Source organism: Solanum stenotomum, chromosome 5 (assembly GCF_019186545.1).
Source record: "Solanum stenotomum isolate F172 chromosome 5, ASM1918654v1, whole genome shotgun sequence".
Classification (NCBI taxonomy): Eukaryota; Viridiplantae; Streptophyta; class Magnoliopsida; order Solanales; family Solanaceae; genus Solanum; species Solanum stenotomum.
In genome coordinates this window covers 23,270,886-23,296,979 of record NC_064286.1, presented here as the reverse complement: position 1 = coordinate 23,296,979, position 26,094 = coordinate 23,270,886, and the positions used below count along the sequence as shown (strand labels likewise).

Below are 26,094 nucleotides of genomic sequence, written 5' to 3'. Positions count from 1 at the left end.
ACATAAACCACTTTTGAAATATAGGGTTTTATCAAAACAAGTAGTTTTGTACCTAAACATATTCTGTATAATCCCTCTTCATTCTGTAGCTTCTAAAACAACCACATCTGGTGAAATTAAAATTATGACAAGAGGGAAAATCGTGATCAGAAGAATTGAGAATCCGGCAAGCAGACAGGTGACGTTTTCGAAACGTAAAAGTGGGTTAGTTAAGAAAGCCAAGGAACTAGCAATCCTTTGTGAGGCTGAAGTTGGACTCACAATCTTTTCTAATACTGGACGACTCTATGAATACTCAACTTCCAGGTTCTTAATTCATCTTCTTTTATTTCCTTGTAAAAACAAAAATATTCTTTCAATTACGTACACTTATTTTAATCTTAGTCGTCTTCTCAAGCTATACATTTTGTTCAATCGATCTTCGTTGATTTGAGTGCCACCTGAGACGACACTATGTGCTGGAGAACATTTTCACGCTTTTCATCGCTAGCTGTCCTAGAAAAATACTTTTTTGATTGAGCTTCCTTTAATGTTCATCATAGACTTGCCAAAAAATCACCAAGTTCGTATGTGGTCATGGTGTTCAAATAAAGACACTAATATTGCTATAAATCTTGAATCGATTAAGTATATATATTAGTTTTGCAACTAACCCATTTCATCATATTTTCGTTGTATCCAGAGGCGGACCCTCCACCCATTAACTTCGGAAAAGGTCATGTATATATATGTATATCTATTATGGAAAACTCACAGAAATTAGGATATGGAGTAGGAAAATATTAGTGCCTTGTGCCGCTGGTCAAGGCCAAAGAGTACCACCCGTGACACCAAGGTTCAAATCCAACTAAAGTTGATGCACCCAAAGTCTTTAGATCGTAGGTTTATTTATGAGCAACTTTCACATATATATATACTCCTTCGATCCATTCACTTTTATTTATGAGCAACTTTCACATATATCAAACATAAAAATCATATTTGTATGTTATACCTATAGTTTGTATAATTGCGCTCTATAACAAATTTTATATTTGCTATAGAGCTTTTGATTTGTATAATTCGCTACAAACATCAAATTTTATACAAATTGTTCAGTTTTGTATAAATTCATTTATACATTGTATTTTGTATATTAAGATCTGTATTTGTATAATTATAAGTGTTTAGAACGAAAATATATGTATTTATATTTGTATATACACTTTTCTCTCGCTTTATAAAAACACAAACACATTTTATACATTTTATAATGAAATGTATAAAATGACTAATTGTATAACGAATCAGATGACAAAAAAAAAGGGATGTTTGCTGCGAATTATAATTAAAATAAACTATGGCTATAACATTTAATTTGAATTAATAGTTTGTTATTTCATACAATTTTCCCTAAATTTATTCATTGTATTAAAAATAATTTAATATTTGATTTTACTTGTCTATTTTAGCACTCCTTTTTCCTATTTTAGCTTTAGCATTAATTAACTACTTATTTCAAATCATTTTTCAAGCCCCGTTAATAATTATAGATTAATCAATATGAATATCATGATTAAAAAAAATAAAAAATTAACTGATGAGAGAGTAGTTTATTAGGTGGGAGCCTCCACCAAATAAAAGTGGATTCAATTCTTATAACTAATTTGTCATCTTTTGTATAATCACAACAAAAAATATACAAAAATTCTCCTTTAAATCCCCCATTGCCCTTCCTTGGGTAAGTGAACTCTTCTGCAACAATGCTATGAGATTGAGAGCCTAATGATATAAATATTTTATCATTTCCAGACTTGGGTGTTGGTCCACTGGCTGACAATCAGTCTGGTCCAGATGAACTCTTATGAAACAATGTCCTATTGCCATTACAGACCTCTGATGACTAGCCCATTGTTGGCTGACTTGGACTTGTTAGAATAGACCTCCCAATTCTTCTAAGGAACACGTATGCTCTATATGTTCTTTAGTTAGTGGCGCACAAACAAAGAATGTCCTTGTGCGGGGATGCGATTCACCAAGCCGGAGCAAAGAAAGCCATCCGACCCTACTGGATTAGGAATGTGAAGTCTCTCCTTCGAAAGGAGACCGGGGAAAGAAAGAGTTGTGCTATTGACCGGACCCTTTTTTCTCATTTTGTTAGAAGCCGGTCAAATAGAGAATGAAATGCATAAAAAAAAATAGGGGAAATAAGTGAGAGACTCCTTTTTTTTTTTTGGTTTAAAGGCTGCTCGCCCTAACATAATTCGAATGGAGGCTGACCGCTGATCCCACTCTGGCCTCGCGGGGTGGGCCCCTGTGGTTGCGAACTGGAGCTGCAAAGCTTGTAAAACAACAATATAGTAGTATTTAACTCAACTTCTATTAACTCCGAAATTCAAACTAAATTAGGTTACAGTTCTTGCAATCTTATGAACTAAACTCTAATTCCTAATCTCCAGCACAAACCCCCAAGATTTATATTCTCCAAGTCTTCAAGTTACCCCAACTTGAAAACTAGCCTAAGCTATGGAATAATAAAGACAATAACTCAACAACCAACCAACAAAACTACCTAACTAGAAAAATCAATCCTATGGAAGAGGTTCTTCAATTTTGTTTCTCTGTTTCTGCAGCACCTTGAAATCTCCAATCACAACTCTCTGAAATATGAACTATCTCTTACTTGATTGTGTTATGATTGTATCTCTTCTCTATGTAAGTGCGCAAATTTCTTTGTAGAAAACCCTACCCTTGTACTAAATCTCTCCTTCTTTGAGTCGAAGTGGGTGACCTTTTACTCCTTCCTTTCCCTTGTAGGTTTGGATTTCCTTTTATGCTTCATCCACCGCCTTAGCCTTCTACCGCCTCAACTTTCTTTCCCCGGATGAAGACTTCTTCTCCTAATTCCACTTGGACCCTGTTTGGTTAGGGACATTTTGGATGAACCAGTTCTTTGCATGTGTTCCCTCTTTTATCAATCATAAAAATCTTTCTCAATCCAACACAACTTTTCTACCTTAACCTGTTGGGCATAAACCATAAGTCTAGAGATATCCATATCCTTGCATGTGAAGCATGGTTGCAGCATACTCCTTAGATACACATCTTTCCATTCTTGACACAAACTCTTCATCCTTTCCCTCATGGTCGACACCACTCCGAGAGTATATCGAGATAGCTGAATGAACTTGAGGCTATACTCTTTCACACTCGTTTCTTCCTGTTTGATACTCATGAACTCCTCATCCTTTGCTTCCCTAAACTACATAGGCAAGAAGGGATCAAGTAAAGCATCCATAAAACAATTTCATTCAATAGGAGTTGCTTCTTCCCCACAAATCAACTCTCATTGTTCATACCAAGTGTTTGCTACATCCTTTAGTTGATAGTTGGCAAGATAAATCCCTATGTTTCACTGGCATGCATCGCCCTTAGTATTTTCTTCACCTCATCAATGATGTTTAAAAGGTCTTCCTTAACCTTTGACCTATGAAAACAGGAGGATTCCTGTAGAGAAACTCCCGAAACCTCCAAGTGCCAACTAAATCATGCAAATTACCATTCATGGAAAACTATGCCGTGACATCGAGACTATGCTACAAAAACCTAAGAGAGTATTGGAATAGCTCCTCTGAACTCAACATCTGTAGTAGTCGGTGGCTAAGCGCTAACTGGTGGTTTAGCTGAATAATGCAGAAGTTGAGAATGATAGTAATGGACTAATGATAGTAATGGACTAAACTGCTGAAAATCTTTTCTATGATTAAAAAAAATGAAAACATTGGGATCAAATGTGAATGGCTGAACTGAAAACAACTAACTACTAGTGTCTATGAATCTCTTAGGACAAGATCCTGGACTGGCTGAAAGATAAACTGCTTAACTGAACTATAAGCTACTAAATCATAATTGAAGTTCCTTAGATGCGAAGAGGGAATGGTGCACCGTCCAATGTGCCACAAGGAGGTCCAAGGGTTCCCTACCACGCAGCTCATGATCCCTTGTTTACATTAAAAAAAAAACTACCTTAAAGGTACCAGAACAAATCCCAAATTAATTTAAGTCATTCTAAAGGGCCAATGGCTTAATTCTTTTTTTTTTTTTATCTAAAATCGATAAAGACTGCATGAACATGAAACAAACTTGGGGCATGTAACAATATCAATTAGAATATAAGGGATCTAACTCTTCTCTTTCTAATCTACTGCAAAACTTAGGAGTCGGAGAAGTATCCATTATTAATTGACATCCATATTGGTATGTATTGACACATGGACTAGTTAATACTAATTGGTAGTGTACTTATATTTTCAACCAAAAATTTTGGTAAATTAAGTGACCCAGATCTCATTTATTATCAGAAATTATATTACTGATATGCCCAAATTTACAGTACTTCAATTAAGAAGTATAAAGCAGTCGTTGTCAAATATAGAACCCAACAAGGTTGGGGTCGAATCCCACAAGGAATAAGGTGAGAACTAAGCCTTATGTGGTTATTTGACTGTTAGGTACTTATTTCTTAAACAAAATGGGAAATGGAGGAAGTTTTGGTATTTAGTTGTAATTTGATCAGTAACAAGTAACGCTTAACAATAACTCTTGATTTAAGATAATTATGGAGAATTAACCAGGATTGTGTTCAACATGACTTTCTAACCAATTTTTGGGTAAATTATAGACCTAGATTCTCCACCGTGTAATATACTGGTATATCAACCTCAACGACAGTTAATAGTTTCTTAACCACATCAACTGCATATCACGTTCGTTCTCTCAAATTAAAAGTGTTTATCTCAATTCGATGATAGTGACTCAAGTAGCTAATCTTGCTACAACATTAACTATTAGATGGGTTTATGTCTTCAAATTTTGTCATTAACTCTTTTCCCAAGTTTTACACTATTTTATTCAAACTAGTCAAACCCAGGGGAGGTCCTAATATTTAAAACCATTAGAAATTGATTTAAACAAAAGAGTTAACAAGATATACGCTTACAGTGCAAAATTTAGTCCATATATTTCCTTGTTTTAGGTTAAGTCGTCATGGATCCCACAACCCTTGGTTGTGGAGTTTAGCTGCTCATTCTAAATGAAATAAAAACAATAATTGTATTCATTCAAGAAAAGTAGAAACTTACAAGAGATGAAAACAATCGACGAAAATGATTTCAATAAACTCTCCAAAATCTCTTTCAAAACTTTTCAAGAGCAGTATCTTCTTCAATGATAAAAACAAATAATCTCTCAAAAACACGATGATAAAATAAAAGCCCTAAGAAAAGTATTAATAACTCCCAGAAAATTCAAATGTAAAAATAAATAATATAGTTCCCGAGTATGTTTGATAAAGTCCCTGTGACCTGTCATAGGAGTAACGGTCTGTTAGAGTGGTCATCACTAAGCTCTGCAACTTAAGCCTGACTCCTGTTGATTTGACGCTAGTGATAACATCTCGTCTCAAGGTTGATACCTCATCGAAGTAATCATCAAAGTTGACTAAGACCCCTAGGTTTCCTGCATTGTTAACGAGGCAACTGACAGTCAGTCACATGGATGACGACTCGTCAGTGCTACCGTCAGGGCTGATCGTATGACACTTAGCTCCATTTCACTCTTCTTTCTGTCTTCACACTTTTCCTAGCTATCATAGTGTTAAACTATCAAAATGGCACTACTTATTAGTTAAGTTCTCTCAAATATCCTTAGTAAAAGCATTAGATGTTTCGTCAAATGTTGGTACATCAACACCCTCAACTTAGCATATTTGCTTGTCCTCAAGCAACACAAAACCAAATGGACTATCAATATTCGCAGCAGTGTACTCATCCATACATATATATATCAGTTAATGTTACAGCTCAAAGGATTCTAGGACTGCCATTTGGGTATCAATAAGCAACTTGGTACATGTACTGAACAATTAGTCATCAATAGTGCATTACTAATGCCCTTACCATAAAGAAATCCATATCACTCTCATGACAAGATCTTATTTGCGAGGGATAAAACAAAAACTAACACTCAGGAACAAATTCAAGCAATTGATACACAATCCATAGGCTTGCCCTTATTAGCTTCCCTCTAACTTTTCAGACAACTGGACTAGGATTACATTAAGACTTTTTTTGCTTTTATCATAGGCTCAGGCTAAATGTGGGGTTCATTTGGTAGTAGTGACTATGCCCTCCTTATTACCGCCTTTTCTTTTCTCCTTCTTCCAACCATCCTTATTTCTCTTAATAACCCAGTGTTCTAATACCTTGAATGTGGCTCTCTTTATCTTTCTCTTTTTCTATTTTTGAAACCACATTTTCCGAATTCTACATGGTACTCACCTATCATTATTCACACCTATTTTCTTATATCTCCACTACAGTAGCCACCTTTAACTTAGGCATTTTACCTAAGCTAAGGTGCATAATGTCCAAGAAGGGACCAGGGCCAAAGAAGAGGTTTTGCAAGTTAAAAGGAAGGCTAATAGGCTAGCACCAAACAAGTTATTATTTAGGTTCGAACATTGGGATCAACGGGGTTCTTATTTCAGTTGGTTGGTCTTATAGGCAGAGTGGGCTAATTTAAACAGCGTCTTGCAATCCTTTACTAAACCAATGTCTTTCAATCAATGGAAAACATAAACCAGGCAAGTTCTAGATGCATATACAAGGCAAGAATAGAAAACAAATGTCCACAATCACACATGGCTTAGTATGCACTGTCACTTCCAATTGTCAATTTTATATAAGATGCACCAATTCAAGTTGTTTCATTCATACTCAACAGATGTCATACCAAGATTCTAAAGAGTCAGAACATCAATACATTTCAATGCTTATAATCATACTTGCTGCAAACATATATATATACATGACTGACTAAATACATCATGTCACATCACACTTGTGTACAAAAGACATACACTTTGACAATCCTAAACATATCGGTTCTACTAGTAGTGCCTAAAAGGAAAAAGAATCACGGTGGCAAAACCCCCTAGGCAAATGATACCACCCCCACAAAAGAATATGCATTGCCCTCAATGCAGCCAAAATGACAATCAGTGATCATAGGGTTAGGGTTACCGTAGATGCTCTAAGCGTCAGATTGCGTGTCTGATGGTAGGGTAGTGTCCTCTACTTTCTCTGATGCATCAGCCATGGCAGGTGCCATTAGTGGCAGGTCAATAGGGGTGTCATCAACCACAGGCTGTGAAGAGCTACTAGATGCCCCATCAAGACGACCTTTAAGGTCATCACGCAAAAGCTCTACCTCATAAAGGGATTGTCGTACCGTAGTTGATGTGTCCCTCCGCAAGTGCTCTTCATCTCTATGCCTGTTCTGATCTCAGGATGCCTCCTCTTCATCAACCTCCATGGGCCTCTTCCTCCATCTCTAGGGACTGCTCCAATCAACTATAAGAAGGGTTTTTCATCATCTTTTGACTCCTTACTATTTGGGGTCGGGACTGGATCAATAGGGCGTCCTTACAGCAAGGTCACATTTGCTCTAATCTAGGCCAACTCAGAGACCATCATTGCCAAATTAGGAAATGAAAGCTCCTTCAATATATCATTTGTACGAGCCTTCATGGCATCCATCCGGGCATGCACTTTAGAACATGGCTCTATGGCCTTTGCAATCTCCCTATCAACAAATGGGTCAATCTATTCCGCAAGTAGTTTCTGCTTCTTTTCATGTTTATCTGCCCATTTTGCTAGTCGTACAAAGTTTGCAGGCATAAATGCATAAGGTGATACCTACGGTGAAGAAGTGGTATACATAGCCTCACCCTGCGGTGCTGGAGTGTCGGATATGGCATGCGTTTGGCTAGCCATGTAAGAGCTAGAGGTTGGCACTGGCCTATTAGTAGGTGAAGGCATAGTCCCAGGCCTCTCCTTCGGCCCAAAGACTGGGTCTCAACTCTTTGTGCCCACAACTCATGCTTGAAGTCATCCTTCATTTTCTACAGATCAAACTTCTTTATGGCTTGTTTCTCCTTATCCACGCCAACCAAAATAGGTACCCCAACAGCTTTGCAGAATCCAGTCACCAGGCATGGGAAAGGTAAAGAGGTGGTGGGTCTTGAAACTCATGTTGGGATCTCATCATGGGATCTCATCAGTAATAACGCGACCAAAATCAACATAAAAATCTAACATCAATGCCGCTTCCCGGAGTGCCTTATCCTCAAAAAGAGTGTCGTCACCCCAATAGGTAACAATCTATGTTAGACGAGCCCCCACCAAAACTTGGTAGGAAATATGAGTGAGGCTTTTTGAATGCACTCCATAAACTATGTCAACCATAAAGATTGACCATTTGTCATGACCTGTGCAAACCACGGGCTCTGGTGTAGTCTGTCTCTCATCCCTTGATCATATTCCGTAGTCCATTGAAGAGAAAAGTAATTCGGGACAAACAAGAACTGGTTGATAGTCTTTGGTGAAATGTTTGTGGGCACATCTCTGAGTAAGATCTCATTCAGGTGCACTGGCTTCCCTTGAGTGGTGTACTTTTTTCCCTTCTCCAGTAATATGACATAATTTCCATAAAACTCTCTCACCATGGACAAATAGTAATCCCCTGGCTCTATGGACATCTAATCAAGCTTGTACTTCTTGACTTTGCGCTCAATCTCTAGGTATTCAAATAGATCTGATGCAATGACTCGTAGATCATCCTCTACTTTTTTGATGGTTTTCTCGGACATTCAGTGTAAGACCCTCAATGTATAGCTTTTTCACCCCTGGAATTGTACATCTCATTCCATCCCAAAAACTGACATTCTTTGTCTTAATGACCCCCATGAACTAGTTCCGGGGTGTCAATATGAGCCTCGACATTAGGTGGTATAGGGGTTTCACTGGAATATTTAGAAGAGTCAAAGCTAGAGCCTGTGTATGATATGTCCCCCTCTTCAGACTGGGAAATCCTCTTGCATGCATGTAGTAGCCTGGGTCCTAGGCCGAGGAGGATCAAGGTCAACTTCCTGCTTCGACTTAGAGGGTTCATCATGAATTTGACGGGTTACTCACTTTAGGGCTCCCCCTCTAGTCGGGTTTAGCTTTGGAGGCATTTGTACCTATTGAAAAACAAGTTAGTACACTCGCATGAAGAATATCTAAGCAAATAAGTTCCATATGCAAGTGACTAATCTGATGACTGTGAGGTTGACAGCCCATCATGGGTGTGACGGTCTGTCAGACCCCTCCGTTAACAATGACTGGAAAAGTACAGTTGAACCTGCACTTGTGATGTTTAGGGTTGACGGCTCCTTATGTTTGTGATGGTCTGTTATACCCATCGTCAGATTATTCAGCAAGTTTTGACAATTTCCTGCACAATTGACGATCAAGGTTGATGAACTGTGAAAGGTGTAACGGGCCATCATGTAATTTGTCAGCTTAATTTTATTAATTTTACTGTGAAATACGCTTGTGATAGTGCCTTTGACGGGTCATCACCAAGGCGACGACATGTCATACATAGCTTCACAAGTAGTATGTCATCTTTTTGTTGGTGTTTCACTCTAATATTAAGGTTACCACTATATACGAAGTGTAAATCTCATAATGTAACGAAACACCCACACAAATTTAGAATACCAAGGGTTATTCAAATTTCATCATAATCCAACCAAGTATCGCACTAGCGGGTACTCAGACTTCCCCAGTGCATTAGGACAATAATAATACAATAATGATGATTTCCCTTAAGAATGTATTCACTCAATCCATCATTGGGAATCGTCATGTAACCCTTAAAACAAAGCAAATTTGTTATTTTCAATATATATGTTTTTTATATTGTTTTTCTTTTTAGTTATATACAAAATAAAGTTGTGCAGAAATGCAACAAGACCAATGCCAATCAATCCACCTATATTAGAATTCCCCACAATGTAAGTACAGACCCATCAAAATCATCAATTATACACAAACCTAGGAATTCCACCCATTTAGCACAGATCCAATCACACACAATAATGAATACATTCAGAGATCAACTACATATATAATTTAAGCGATTTACTCGTATGACAATGAAATCAATCAAAGAAGTGAATGAAGAACATACCTTGAGTTGGAGAACGAATTGAGAATGGAAAAACAATGAAATATGGGTGTGCCTCCTTTTTGGAACTGCTCCTTTGAGCTTCAATACTAGGGTTGGATTTTATTTCTTATGTCTTAGTTGTGGGAGAGGGAGTGATAGATTTATATAGGTGCTTGGAGATGGAGCAAAGGGAAATGAATATGGAGAGAAGAGAGAGGGATTGTGGGAAGGGAGAGGGTTTTGCGGCTCTTTGGGTTTTGTAATTGATATGGGGGAATTGAAATTCCCCTAATTTAAATGAAGGGGTATGGGTCAGGTAAGGTTGGGTCAGGTAGGAAGAAAGTGGGTCAGGTTTAGTTCGGTAGATTTTTGAAAACACACCTGGGGTTTAAGTCACGAGGTTTACAGCCGGTCAGGGTTGTGACGGTCCGTCAACCCCTTCCATCAACAATAGTTGGTAGTGCATCTAAAGGTGGAACCAATGGCCCGTCAGTGCCTTGATGGTCCATTAGACGGTTCATCAGACCTACACTTGCACTGATTCTTGAATCTTGGTCCTGCACACTTAACACCCTATTAATACATCAACCAAATACTAAACTTACTATATTACATATTTTATACAAGATTTTTGGTTGTCTTCCAAATAGTTCCTGATTTAACATCGCATCACGATTCAGATACCTTGATTACTCAGACTTCATCAAGATATACCACTTTAATTACCTTCACCAGAGAACTCCAATGTAGTGCTTCACCCTCTGGCCATTCACTTTGAATCACTCACCTTTTTCATTTTCAAGCTTTATAGCTCCATATTGAATTACCTGTGCAACTTTAAATGGTCCTGACCAGTTGGACCTCAATTTACCTGGAAACAGCTAGAGCCTGCAGTTGAACAGTAGCACTAAGTCTCCAGGACTGAAATTTCTTCCCTCAATGTACTTGTCATGGTACAAGTTCATCCTCTCTTTGTAGAGCAGACCTCTCATAGCTTCTTAGTCAAAACTCATCCATCTCATTTATCTGCTCCAACCTCATATTAGTTGCTTCACTCTAACTCATATTTAGTTTTTTTAGTGCCCATAAGGCCTTATGCTATAATTCTACATGTAGATGTCATGTCATTCCGAACAATAATTGATATGATGTGCCAATGGATGTCTTGAAATGTGTCTGGTATGCCTATAGTGCATCATCTAACTTTCTTTCCCAGTCAGGCATTTACATTATTTTTCAGTATGGACTTTATTTCTCGATTTGATACCTCTACTTGCCCGCTCGATTGTGAATGGTATGGGGTTGCCACTTTTGATGCTTCACACCGTATTTAGCTAGTAGTGTGATAAACACTTTGTTAAATAAATGCAAACCACCATCACTACTAATTACCCTAGATGTGCCTAACCTAGAGACAATATTATTCTTTAAGAAACCAGCCACACTCTCACCATCATCATTTGCCAATGAAACAGCTTCTACCCATTTGGATACATAGCCAACAACCACCACGATATATTTCTGACAATAAGAACTCACAAGCAGCCCTATAAAATCGATGCCCCATACATCAAACAACTCCGTTTCTAAGATAGGAGTTATATGCAACTCATGATGTCGAGATATGGCCCCTTACCTTTGACACTTATCACAACCTTTCACCAGATCAAATGTATCTTGATGAATAGTGGGCTAGTAATAACCACTTTGGAACACCTTATGACATGTGAAGCTCCTCTATGGTTCCCACTAATTGGGGAAGAGTGACATGCTTCAAGGATATTCAACATTTCAGATACAGGCACACATCGCCTGATTACATTATCAGCACATACCCTTTACAAGTAGGATTCACCCCAAAAGTATTTTCCCACATCATACAAGAACTTCTTCATTTATTGAAACATCAGATCCTTAGGCATCAAAACACTAACAAGATAATTTGCATAGTCAGCAAACCAAGGAAGAAGATCAAGAGTAGCGGCTAATACCTGCTCATCTAGGAATGAATCATCAATTTCAAGTTCCGCTTCCTCTTTCTTTTCTGCTTCTAATCGAGATAAGTGATCTGCTACTTGGTTTTCACAACCCCCTCGACCTTCAACCTCAAAGTCAAATTTATGTAGCAAGAGTACCCATCTAATTAGCCTTGGCTTTGCATCTTTCTTTGTCATTAGTTATATCAATGTTGAGTAGTTTGTGTGCACTATCACTTTTTTTCCCAAAAGGCACACTCTGAATTTCTCAAAGGCATGCACAATTGTCAGCAACTCCTGTTTGGTGACAATATAATTCTTCTGAGCTCCATTTAGTGCCATATTTGCATAGTATATTGGGTAAACGATGTTATCTTTCTTTTGACCCAGCACAACTCCCAATGCAACACCATTAACATCACAAATTACCTTAAATAACTCAGACCTATCTGGGCAATAATAGTTGGAACTGAAATTAGCTTCTTCTTCAGGCATTCAAACATTTTCATACATGCCTCATCAAATGTGAACTTGATTTCCTTCTCTAATAGCTTACACAAAGGGTGTGCAATCTTAGAGAAGTCCTTGATAAACCTTCGATAGAAACTTGCATGCCCTAAGAAGCTACAAATGCCTTTCACAGAAATAGGTGGAGGCAGCTTCTCAATGACCTCAATATTTTCCCTATCCACCTCAAAAACTTTCTCAGAAATCTTATGGCCCAGCACTATTCCTTCTTTGACCATGAAGTTGCACTTTTCTAGTTAAGAACCAGGTTTGCCTCTTCCCATCTTTGGAAGCCCCTGCTAAGATTTAACAAACAATCATCAAAAGTATCACCTACCACATAGTAGTCATCCATAAATACCTCCAAGGAATTTTCAACCATGTCAGAGAAGGTGGTCATCATGGACCTCTGGAATGTAGCAGGAGCACTCCACAATCCAAATGGCATGCATTTGAACGGGAAGGTACCATATGGGCATGTAAAGGTGGTTTTCTCCTGATCTTCAGGAGCAATAGAAATTTGGTTGTAACCACAGTACCTAACCAAGAAGCAATACCAGCCACTTCCTGCTAATCTGTCTAAAATCTGGTCCATGAAAGGCATTAGAAAATGGTCTTTCAAGGTCTATTTGTTAAACTTTTGGTAGTCCATACAAACTCATCATCCAGTGACTGGTTTTTGTGGGATCAACTCATTCTTAGCATTTGCTACTACCGTTATTCCGCCCTTCTTAGGCACACACTGCACTGAGCTGACCCAATGACTATTAGAAATGGGATATACCACACCTGCATTCAACTATTTGATAATCTCTTTTTTCACAACCTCTTGCATAAGTAGGTTCAATCGCCTTTGGTGCTCTATGCTCTGGCTGCAATCCTCTCCCAACTGGATTTTATGAGTACCAATACTAGGTGATATGCCAATGATATCAACAATGGTCCAACTAATTGCCCTTTTGTACCTCTTCAACACTTTCACAAGTTCTTTCACTTGCTCATTAGTCAAATCTGTAGCCACAATCATGGGCGGAGCTACCCTTGCCCGAGGGGTGTCAAGCGACACCCCTTCGTCGAAAAATTATGTTGTCTAGGTAGGCTAAATTTTGATTTTATTACTATATATATTATAGTTGGCACTCTTTAAAACAAGATGAAGAGTTAGCTCAGTGGTTGAAGCGCTGCAGAATATCTCCTTAATCTTTGGTCTTGAACGTCAGGGGTTTGAACCTGGTTGGGATTTCTTATTTTTATAACGTCTTTTTTTTATTAAAATTAAGACTTCAAGAAGCGTCTTTTGTTTTAAAATTTTAGAAAACTGAAGCTTTTTTTTTTCTGCTAATTTTTGAGCGATTGACTTAAATAAAGTTGACTTTACTATTTTATTTTTTAAAAGAAAAAATGCACTTTATAGATTAAACAAATCCCTAATTTCAAAAATTAAAGGGTTTGAGGAGGAAGAGCCCAAAAAAATCGTTTTTGTTCGCTGCCTTCGATGTGGCTCTTCGTTGGGCGTCGCCAAACGATTGTGATGATGTAATTATTTTTTGCTTTCATTAGTAAAATTTATTTTGTTGATTTTTATGTGTACTTACTACTTTGTATTTTGACACCCCTCAATGTAAATTCTGGCTCCGCCACTGGCCACAATAACAAGTAAAGTGTTACTTTCACCAAGAAATACACATCTCAGATGGCCATGTAATTCTTTCAACTCAAGTGCAGGTGGCTCCTCAATGAATGGTTTTACTGGGGAGTCAAGCCTATTTTTTAGATCTAGATCCAACTTCTTAGGAGCATAAGGATGTGATCCCATGCCTTGCAAGACATTTACTGTCTCCACGTAGTTTTCTCTAAATATATTATCAAAATTCATAATTACTGCAACTAATGTTTCAACTGTGAACCTTTCCTTAATGGACGCTTCAATGACCCCGTCATAAGCCACATCTATTGCAGACACCACACTTATATCTTGTGGTTGTTTCATAGATTTGCACACCTTAAATTTGACCTCTTCATTGTTTAACCTGAACATCAATTGATCATTTTCCACATTAACCAGTGCTCTACCTGTGGCCAAAAATGGCATTCCCAAAATTATGGGAACCTCAAAATCAACATGACAATCTAAAATCACAAAATCAACAGGGAAAATAAAACTCTCCACCTTCACCACCACATCACATAGAATACCCATGGGTCTTTTCACTGACCTATCAGCCATCATCAGTCTCATTGTTGTAGGTTTAGGAGCTCCCAGACCCAATTACTTGTATATTGTTAGAGGCATGAGGTTGATGTTGGCCCCGAGATCACACAAAGCTTTTGCAAAATCAAATACACCAATTGTGCAAAGTATGGTAAAAGCACCTGGATCTTCTTTCTTTTATACCAGAGACCTAGTAGCGATGGCACTACAATGGTGCAAGTTATCTGTGTGCTCAAAACTCACTACTCTCGTCTTTGTCACTAAATCCTTCATCAACTTGGAATAACCTGACATCTGCTCCAAAACTTCTAACAATGGAATGTTCACTGAAAGCTGACGAAGCATTTGAATAAACTTCAAGAACTTACCCTCTTCATCTTTCTTTTTAAGCCTTTGCAGTTTGAGAATTGGATGTAAAGGTTGTGATACCTCTACTGCGGGATCCTCAATTTTCCTTGTCTCTTCAACAATGTCTGGCATAACTTCTACCTCTTCAGATACTTTAGTCTCTACCAAACCTCCTTCGTCTACATCATTTTCTGCTATATCATCATCATCAGTTTCAACATTTTTCTTCTACTCAATACTTGCATGTACTGATCCCATAAGTGACTTACCACTCCTAGTAGTGATAGTTATGCATTGCCCATCCTACTTTGGGTTTTGTATGTATCGCTTGGTAGTGTTCCATTCTTTCTCTAGTTCAATGAAGTTGAGAGCTGCCCCATTTGATGATCTTAGTGCTTTATGGAAGTTGTGTGTGAATCTACCAGCTGACTGATATTGGAAAAATCACCCATCAACTCTTTTACCCCATCATATGTGGATTCCACCCTAGAGCTACTAGACCCATTACCTATTGTCTCTTTTACCCAGAGGCACATACACACCATTATAGTCATTTTTGAAATCATCATTTTTTTTGACAACTACCTTTGTCCCTGTTTCTGGATCTGTCATATTGACTATCTCTATAATAGTTCCTACCTTGATTTCTAGAATAATAACCTTGGTTGCCTAAGTTATAATTCTGAAAACCTCTCTGGTTATTTAGATATTTGGCTTCCTCATCATAATCAACTCCTGGTCTTCATACCTACCTTCAACACCTAGTGCATTCACCTTCTCTTGACTAGCTGCTAGTAGATATTTCATGAGCAAATTCACCAGAGTTTTCATATGGTCCATGTCTTGGTTACGCTCGTCCTCTTTCTTTTGATGCTCTGTCGAAAGCTCAAATGTGAACCCAAGATCACCAATCTCTGCATCTCTGGTGTGCCAGGCTATGTTATTTTTCAAAATCTCATCAAGAATAATTGCGGCTTCTAGAAAAGTCTTATTCATGAAAGATCCTCCATAAATTGCATCAACCACAGGCTTAGTCACAAAATTCAGCGATCTACAGAATACCTGCTTCAAATGCATGTCTGTGAAGTTATGGTTTGGGAATTTCTTTAGCTTTTGGCCAAACCTCCACCATGTGTCATGCAATGCGTTTCCTGGTAGGTGCTTGTGGGCGCCCATTTCATCTTTTAATTGCACCTCTTTTGCTTCTGGGAAAAATCTTTCCATGAAAGCTTCTCTTAACTTTACCTAAGTTGTGATTGAGTCAAGTGGTAACTTATTCAAACAGTTTGTTGCTTCTCCGGTTAAGGATAATAGAAACAACCTCGATCAGTCTCATTGCAGTTTGACTTACCCCAGGAATCTCAGCTGATTTGGAAGTTGCTATAAAATTCATGAAGTGTTGATTCGCATCCTCACCGGCTATACCTCTAAACAACCCCTTCATAATCAATAACTAAATCATAGTGCTGATGATGGTGAATATCACTCCCGACGGCAATGGTGGGAGCACTATAGCTCCAGTAGCTTCAGCCCCATCCAAGTATGAATCTTTATCATCAACAACTATATGTATTTGTTGTTGGCTCCTTCTCCTTGGGCTAGTGGTTGTTACTGAGGTGCCAACTCTTCCTCTTCTTCATCCTCAACGGCTACGCTTTTCGGGTCTTTTTAATTATTGTTGTCACCCCTAGCTTGGCCCTCAGCATCCAGTCTCATTCTCTACCTTTGTGCCTCAATTTCCTGAGCATTAACCATTTTTCTAATAGACCTTGCAAGCTCGAAATTGTAAGGAATTAAAGGTATTCTCTTACTTCTGGTGTTTGGTATACACTACCTGAGTCACATGTGTCACCTGTAGAGAACCTAGACAAGAAACAAGAAGTAAAATTAGGAAATAAGACTAAGAGTGAAATAACACATACTTGACTTAATTTTTAACTGTATTCTTAGGCAGAGGCGACAAAATTTCATACACCCAAATGTACACTTCAATTAAGAAGTATAAAGTGGTTGTTGTCAATTATAGAACCAACAAGGTTGGGGTCGAATCCCGTAGGGAATAAGGTGAGAACTAAGTCGTATGCGGTTATTTGACTATTTGGTACTTATTTCTGAAATAAAATGGGAAATGGGGGAAATTTTGGGAGTTAGTTGTAATTCGATTCGTAAAATGTAACGCTTAACAATAACTCTTGATTTAAGATAATTATGGAGACTAAACCATGATTGTGCTCACGATGAGTTTTTAACCAATTTTTGGGTAAATTACAGCCCTAGATTCTCCAATGCGTAATATACCACTTTATCAACCTCAGCTACATTTAATAGTTTCTCAACCACATCAAATATATATCACTTTCATTCTCTCAAACTAAAAGTGTTTATCTCAATTTGATGATAGTCACTCAAGTAGCTAATATTGCTACAACATTACTGTTAGACGGGCTTAAATCCCTGAATTTTTTCATTAACTCTTTTCCCAAGTTTTACACTATTTTACTCAAACTAGTCAAACCTAGATCATGTCCTAATGTTTGCAACCATTAGAAATCGATTTAAGCAAAAGAGCGAACGAGATATACGTTTACAGTGCAAATTTTAGTCCATAAATCCCCTTGCTTTAGGTTAAGTCGTCATGGATCCCACAACCCTTGGTTGTGGAGTTTAGCTACTCATTCTAAATGAAATAAAAACAATAATTGTATTCATTCAAGAAAAGTAGAAACTTACAAGAGATGAAAACAATTGACGATAATGATTTCAATAAACTCTCCAAAATCTCTTTCAAAACTTTTCAAAAGTAGTATCTTCTTCAATGATAAAAACAAATAATCTCTCAAAAACACGATGATCAAATAAAAACCCTATAAAATGTATTTATTGTTCCCAAAAAATTCAATTTTAAAAATAAAAAGTGCAGTTCCCTAGGTACATTTGACGAAGGTTGTGATGGCCTGTCATAGAAGTAACGGTCTGTCTTAGTGGCCATCAATAAACTCTGCAACTTAAGCCTAACTTATGTTGATTTGACGCAGTGATGATGACTCATCACAAGGTTGACAGCTCGTCGAAGTAATCGTCAAAGTTGACTGAGACCCTGGGTTTCCTGCATGGTTGACCAGGCAACTAGCGGTCAGTCACAAGGATGACGGCCCGTCAGTGCTGCTGTCAGGGCTGCTCTTCTGGCACTTAGCTCCATTTCACTCTTCTTTCTGTTTTCACACTTGTCCTGACTATCATAGCGTAAACTATCAAAATGACACTGTTTATTACTTAAGTTCTCACAAACATCCTTAGTAAAAGCATTAGATGTGCCGTCAGCGGTACATCAATTTCTAGCCACTTTATTACATGTATGTTCCTCACATAAAATAACATGATCCATAACTACTTCCATTACAGTCAAGTGCTCAGTCCGGGTATATATATATATTATGACATGAAATTCAAGAGAGTCGATGTATCCTTGCTCTCTTTAATATCTTTGCATCATATTTTCCTTATCCTAATATATCAAGATCATAAACAATATAGAGAATGAGCTATTACGTGCAAACAAGGAAAATTCAATAATAAGAGTTTGATATTCTTGCTCTGCCAGACCATGGTCTTGACCTCTGATTGAGCTTCACAACCTATATATATATGCTAGAGTTTCTTGTATTTTTATTTTATGTCCTATCCTCCTCCATTTATAACTTGATTTGTTCAGATTCTTCTACATATGAGATTTTCCTTCTTTTAAAAATAAATAAATTTATATAATAGTTATAACCAAAGTTACAAAAAGGGTAATCCCATAAGAACTACCCAGCCTAGAATGACATGCCATTCCTGCTAGATGAGGGGTTGCCACTTATCTAGTAAGCTCTCAAATAATGTTGAATATGTTGTCAGGCTAACAGATTTATCATTTGTTCCATCCGAGTTAAATAATGCCTTCTTTCTTTTTTTCCAATCTTAAAATTGTCCATATAACATTTGTCCATCCTATATAATTCAATAGAATTCTTTGGAAGATTGTTGTACTCTTGGAAGACACCAGTTAGACCATACTAGATCCTTGTTTGGACATAAATTTGCAACACTGTTAGATTCTCTGTAGATGTGTTGAACGTATCCACCAGTTCTTCTAAGGCAATATTAAATGTCTTTGATTGTCTTCTCAAACTTCCAAGATGTTTTGTTGCTACCTTTGATCATATCAACTATGACCTTAGAATCCATCTCTAACTTAAGATTTTTTAGTCCCAGATTGGAGCTATATCTCAAACCAATCAGTGCACCTTTAATTTCTCCGTCGTTATTGCTGCAATATTTGAGAGCTTCAGAGTATGATAAGATCATTTTTCCCTCAATCCCTCCTGCGCTGGGTTTCTTCAAACTACACAGAGAGCTTCCGTATGTGTTGAGCTTGTATTGATGAATTTGAGGCCTATTCCATTAGTCTGTATTGATGGTTATAAGAGAGTTGTAATTATATGCAAGAGCACAAATACTAGTGAAGATCAATTTGTTTAAAGTGTTTGTAAAGCAAGATATTAATCTGAAAATTTATCAAGTTAATGACTTTGTTTATAGAGTAAGAGTTTTGCCCATACCTTCTTGCTCCTCTACTCTTCCACAATTCCTAGTTGATAAACAATGGTAAAATGCAACAAATGGATCTTTATAGTGCATTTTTGCTATCAGCCCACCAATTTCATAAAATTTATCTCAGTGTGTTACTTAGATTTTTCACTGACAAATGGTTAGCATAATACAAACTTTATTGGCTATCTCACCTTCAGCAAATACATGGTATATAGTCTCAGAATGAGAAGAAACACAACAATTGCATCTAGATACTACATGTTGTCCAAATCTGGATAAGGTGTCATCTAAAGGTAACTTCATTTTAAGGATCCTCCAATTAAGGAAATAGATTTTGAAGGGGACTCCGTTCCACAGATTCTTGTAGGTAACATTCATGTTCTTCTTTTGTCTAGTGAGTTCTCTTGTAGAAAAGAAAGTGAACGCATCAGCATTGTTGATATTCTATAGTCCATATGCATGTATATGCGATGTTCAAGTTAAAAATGGGACTTTTTTAATGATGTTGAACAAGTTATTAGGAACAGTTTCTCCGATCTTATCTATGTTTCATAAATGGGACAACCAAGAATATATAAAAGGAAAAATACTTGCCCTGAAGCTTGTTCTTCTTTTGATTCTATTATGAGTACCATCGGAAGGCCTGTGATGATGTAATGAACAGGATTTTGTCCTTGTTGACTTTCTACCCTAACACCTCTTCATATTTCTTCAATTTCCTTCACAATGTATTAAGGGAGTAATTTTTCCATGAAGTGAACAATACGATATCATAAACATAGGCTATAAATCTGTCCCTGTCATTTAACTTGTTGAGCAGTTTAGATAATAATTCAGTAGTTAAAATAAAGAGAGAAGGGGATAAGGGATCACCTTGTTTTAACCCTTTGGTAAAGTTAGAGAAATGTCTTCTTTCCTCTTTAATGCTGACAGAGTACCAAACATCCTATAGTAATCTCCACGTAAAGTCAGTAAAGATTTTAAAGAAACCAAATATTCTAAGAATGAAGATTATGCATAACCAAGAAACTCTATCATAAGTTTTTTTTCATATCTAATTTGAAAACAAGATTAGCCTTATTACCTTTGTTAATTAATATCATGAATGATCTCTTCGGTTAGTAAGATATTATCATTTATGAACTTTGATTGATGATAACACTTAAATCAATCGCCCTTCTTGTTAGGCGATCAACAATGTGTAGTTTGCACTTTTCTTTACATTTTTGGCTATTGTTTGAAACATCAATCCTTGCCTTGTCCATTTATCTTCATTGTTGCAAATCATTAGAATATGAAAAATTTAGGTATCGTGGATACTGATTATTGAGCTAAATAGATCTTAATTGAGTGCAAATCTACCACTCATCAATTGACTATCGGATAATAACTTAGGAAGTAAACTATTCAGTCTAATAGCCAAGATCTTAGAAATAATCTTATTAGATAAGCTTATAGGTCTAAATTGTGCAAATCTAGAAGGTTCTCTATCTATGTGCTTGAGAACTCCAAAATTAGGAATTTTCTTTTTTTTTTCTTCAATGAATAGGTTATTGAAATAATGCATTTCCGCTTCTTTTCTGTTTAATGGAGCTGAAGAAGCAGTTTGTGCAAGAATCTCCCTCTTCATTCCATTGTATGTTGACTTTCTGTTGAAGCATATTGTCCTGAATATAAAATAGCCCTTAATTAGTAGCTTTCTTCATAAATATATGTTCTAACAATCTTCTTTTATTATGGAATAAATAAATGAATATGTGTTTTCCAATTGTAATGTCTGCTTTCACCATTCTTAATTTGTAGCAGATACCTAGTTGTAAAATTATGAAGAATTTTTTCGATTGAAGATTTTTCATGTGAGAACAACCCCACCAATATAAGCTTATAGGCTTTAACAAGCTTTTCCTCTCTCCTATTCAGGAGGTGACAAAAAACTAGTCTTCCTTTGTAAAATGGTCTAAACTTTAACATAGTCTTTGAAACTACATATCAACTTTAGTGTATAATCTTGAAGTTCTTATTAATGTCTCCACAAGATATAATTTTCTTAATCTCCTCACCAAATAGCATATGTTTTTGCATTTCGTCTATCTTGTCATTGTGTATTCAAGAAAATCAAATACATGGTAAGAGTTATACATGTACATTTGACTAATGTTTTAGCTTGTTCTTTTTAGCATGGAGTCAATATTTCAAAGATATAATGAAGAAAAGGAACACCATCGCTTGTTGACACCCTCAATAGAAGCCAAGGTAATTTTGTACTAATGTTGCTCTTTATGGATCTAGATAGGACTTGACTAAGAAGGGTCATGTAGATAGTAAAATTTGCGTCGAAAAATAATAATAATTAAGATTGAAAAATATTGCAATAATCATAGTATTTGATTTTAAAATATAGTGATGTTACAATCTCAATGGAATCCTTTAATTCTTCTTTTTCAATATAAATTCAAATTGTTATTTTGCACGACCTAGTAGTTTACTGATTTTAACTTTTCACCTAAGTGTGAAACAAGTTGCCTAACGTGTTCCAACAAAGCAGTAAGAGCAGTAAGCAATAACACAATATTTTACGTTGAAAACACCTGGCTCAAAAGGTGTAAAAAATCACGACCTATACCCCTATAAGATTTAACTCTAACTTCACTAAATCACTGAGCCTCCACAAAAAATAGATTACAAACTTTGCAACCTACGGAATTAACTCTAATTCCTTAACTTCAAGTTATGGATTTAGATTACAACTCTTGCAATCCTATGAACTAACTCTAATTCCTAACCTTGAAGTTATGAATTCAGATTACAACTCTTGTAATCCTAAGAATTAACTCTAAATCCTAAACTTCAACACAAACATCCTAAGGTATGTGTTCCCAATTCTTTGAGTTATCACAACCTGAAGACAACACTCCTAATTCAGTTTATAACTCACTGAACTAAGAGTATTTCAAGACTCAATAACAAAGAAAAACTCCTAGCACATAAACTCTGGAAAAAAGGACCAGGTTCTTCGATGTGTTCCTTCAATTCGCTGGTCACACTTGTGAAGTCAATTTTTCAATTGCTCTTTTTGCTCTATAAGTGCACAAGTACTCTAGATGACTTTGCCTCTATTTAAGCACAATTCTTCATAGAGTTATTGTTCACTTCAAACGCTTCATTGACTTGAACTCTCTTGACTTAGAATTCTACTTCAAGTAAGACTCCTTCTTCAATTCAAACTCCTTGCTTCTTTAGACTCTTTCTTCAAATCATATTCATTGATTCTTTTGTATTGTAGTCGAAATACAACTCTTTAATTCAGCAGTAACTTGAAGAGTTCTACTTCAAGTGAGACTCCTTCTTCAAGTAAGACTCCTTGCCTCTTTAGACTCCTTCTTCAAATCAAACTCATTGATTATTTTTCTTCAATTCATCACTAGTTTGATTCCTTGCATTTTATCACAAAATTAACATTATCCATTTCTTTATTTCTGCACTCTTGTCTTTATTTGTTTTGAAAGCTTTCTAGAGTTCAATTGCTCATGACAGTGTACCTATGGACCATGTTGACTGACGTGTTTCATCTTTCTTTGTCAATCATCAAAATTTGCTAAATCCCAATACAAAGAATTTTTATCTTGATACTATATTTTGATGAACTTGATCTTAACTTGTACTTGAATTTAAGGGATTGAAGCTTGATCCTTAATCTAATGGTCTTGATCTTGACTTGTGATTGAATTCAAGGGTGTTTGATCTTGATGTTGAATCTTTGTCTTGATCTCTAGAACTAGTAGAGAAATACTTGAGTGCATGAATGTTTGTAGCTTGTAGTGAAATTAGGGTATTTGATCCATGAGCTCTCTTTGGCTTATTGTTAGAATTCTAGTGTCTTTTTTAGATTATGAAGACTCATTTTATAGTTGTGGAATAGAAGAGTTGTGATGAGGATAAATTCTTTTCGACCAATCAGATTGAAGTTGATATGGTGACATTTGATTGGTCAGAACATGTCACTTGTTCATATGGTGTATATTCATTGACATTTGATTTGATTAGGCAATATGCTATGTCATTTTGATATACGATATGATCCTATTGGCTCCTTCAATTTACTTGGCATACCGCACCATTTGACACGTGACATCAAACTAGACCTCTAGGATAAGATGACTTTAATTGGCTAGACGAATGAAATTGGACTTTAATTGAATTTATATTGATCGGACTTAAATAATTTATTTAATTATATTAATTCATATTTATTTAGACTAATATATTTTAAATTTAATATAATCTTTATTTTCTACAAATTTAAATTCAATAAAATTTCATTATCCACATGTCCAATCTTAACAGAAGACAATTGACAGAAATACATTAAAGTTGCATAACTTAACTTCATCATAATGTCATTTTGAATAATTATGTTAGTATGTTATAATTATAGGCTAATTGTGTTAGTAAGTCAACAATAGCTATTTTGGTAAGTGTAAACACTATTCCAAGGTAACAATTAACATAATTGTAGAACTAGCAACAAGGAATGTATATTAAGAAAGATAAATATAGTCAAACATGGGTGGACATAAGTGAACTACTTCTAATCAATTTAACAAAAAAATATTTATAAATAAGATTAAAAAAATGCTTCACTCAATAATATTGTTAATAAAAATAGTGAACAACTATTTTTTCTTAATTTGTAGTTCTGGCGAACGGAGGTAGAAAGGCTGAGACAACAATTGGATGATCTTCAAGAAAATTACTGGTAATTTCACAAATTACATTTGCCAAGAGCATCCATAATCCCCCTCATCTAACGAAGTTATGTTTAGTGAAGTTATTCTAATGTATATGCACATTATGTCAAAATATTTAGTGGAATTCTTATAAGTGAAAATTGTAATTATAACATGACATTCTAACCATTTTTTACCATGCATATAGATAATTCTATTCAACCTTGGTTGTGGTCACAAATATTAAGAACATTTAAAAACTAGGTGAATTTTTATATGAAAGATCATACCTTTGTGTAGAAAAGGATGTACTCTACTTTAACGATCCAACTTTGGGTTCGCACAAGTACACCTAAACTTGTATAAATTTTAACAAATAGACACATGAGTTGATACGTGACATAATATTAAAATGACACCACGTAGGATGAAAATTGTCATATAGAATGTCACATAGGACTCGTGTGACTATTTGTTCAACTTTATACAAGTTTAAGTGCTTACTTTTGCACATCCAAAGTTGGAGAGCATAAATATGAGCTAAAACCAAGTTAAAAGGCATATTTAAGACAAAAAGTCAACTTAAAGTGAAATCAAAAGTAGTTGTTATGTTGATTGTGTTTGATTATGAGCAAAGACCTACGAAAGAAGAAATTAGGCAGTGATGGATTAGAGGTACAAAATGTGTACATTACAAAGAAAAATATTGCAGGAAATTGAAGGGGGGAGAACTTTGTGGCATGAGAATAAGCGATCTTCACAATCTGGAAAATGAACTGGAGATGAGTTTGAAGAATATCCGCATTAAGAAGGTGAGTATCCAATTTAACTGCATAATACATAAATATCGATGAGATGTATTATGCCTTATTTAACAACAAGATTCAACGATCACACTTGTGCAGGAAAATATGTTAACTGATGAGATAGAAGAATTAAATCGAAAGGTTAATTTTCAATCGATATTAATTAGTACTCCAATCCCAAAAAAAAAATTGATATATATTTGTAAATACTAAGTACTCCTGCAATACTTTAATTTGCAGAGTGCTGTTATTGGTCATGAAAATGTGGAATTGTCTAACAAGGTAACCCTCATCCACCAAGAAAATAGACAACTTCATAACAAGGTACTACTATATTAGAAAACAAATTAAAGATGCCTTTTCTACTTCATTCATATTAGGATTGTGTGAAAGGACAAATTAAAATAATTGTATTTTTCTGATCAGGTTTATGGAGAAACTGACAAGATAAAATTTGAAGAAGGAAGTTGCAGTGTACATACTTTAGAAAAGGAATCAAGTAGTGTTCCATTACAACTAAATGTCAATAGAGCAGTACAAGAATGCGAAATTAGTTTGGGGTAATATTCTCTGAAATTCTATATGTATAGATAACTCAAACAATATTTAAATGCATGTGTTGATTGAAACTCATCACTCATGATCAGGTTACAACTGCAGTAGCCCATTCAAGGAACTCTAGCTAGCATAAAGCATGACCAAAGTTAATGCCTCGAAAATACTATAACCAAAATATTGTATAACTATACAATTTGGCTGGATTAGCAACTTGCACATTTAAATTATGTTGTGTTTATATCACTTGTGTGGACGTTTTCCCCCTGTGCTTACATATCAACTATCACCATTCACCACCCTCTTTTTCCATGAGACAAAGAGAGTAGTCTCAC

The 26,094-nt window shown here is 36.0% G+C and overlaps 1 protein-coding gene across 2 annotated transcripts; it reads left to right on the top strand.

Annotated features, from left to right (window-relative positions):
- The first annotated feature begins 102 nt into the window (after nucleotides 1-102).
- On the top strand, nucleotides 103-26,094 carry LOC125865425 (MADS-box transcription factor 23-like). 2 transcript variants are annotated; one of them, XM_049545621.1, is made up of 8 exons: nucleotides 103-306; nucleotides 21,849-21,924; nucleotides 24,366-24,427; nucleotides 25,111-25,210; nucleotides 25,304-25,345; nucleotides 25,445-25,528; nucleotides 25,631-25,764; nucleotides 25,852-26,090. In XM_049545621.1, the coding sequence occupies exons 1-8, from the start codon at nucleotides 125-127 to the stop codon at nucleotides 25,865-25,867; spliced, it is 696 nt and encodes a 231-aa protein (XP_049401578.1). In that variant the 5' UTR covers nucleotides 103-124; the 3' UTR covers nucleotides 25,868-26,090. The 2 variants fall into 2 exon arrangements, with proteins under 2 accessions (XP_049401578.1, XP_049401579.1); XM_049545622.1 differs by lacking the exon at nucleotides 25,304-25,345 and having other exon boundaries at nucleotides 25,852-26,094.

What these genes read in the sequence shown, in the direction of transcription:
- LOC125865425 (XM_049545621.1), top strand. Translation starts at nt 125, where the DNA reads ATGACAAGAGGGAAAATCGTGATCAGAAGAATTGAGAATCCGGCAAGC. An exon ending in TAGAAGAATTAAATCGAAAG is followed by an intron (nt 25,346 to 25,444) that starts GTTAATTTTCAA and finishes TTTAATTTGCAG; the next exon opens with AGTGCTGTTATTGGTCATGA. An exon ending in ATAGACAACTTCATAACAAG is followed by an intron (nt 25,529 to 25,630) that starts GTACTACTATAT and finishes TTTTCTGATCAG; the next exon opens with GTTTATGGAGAAACTGACAA.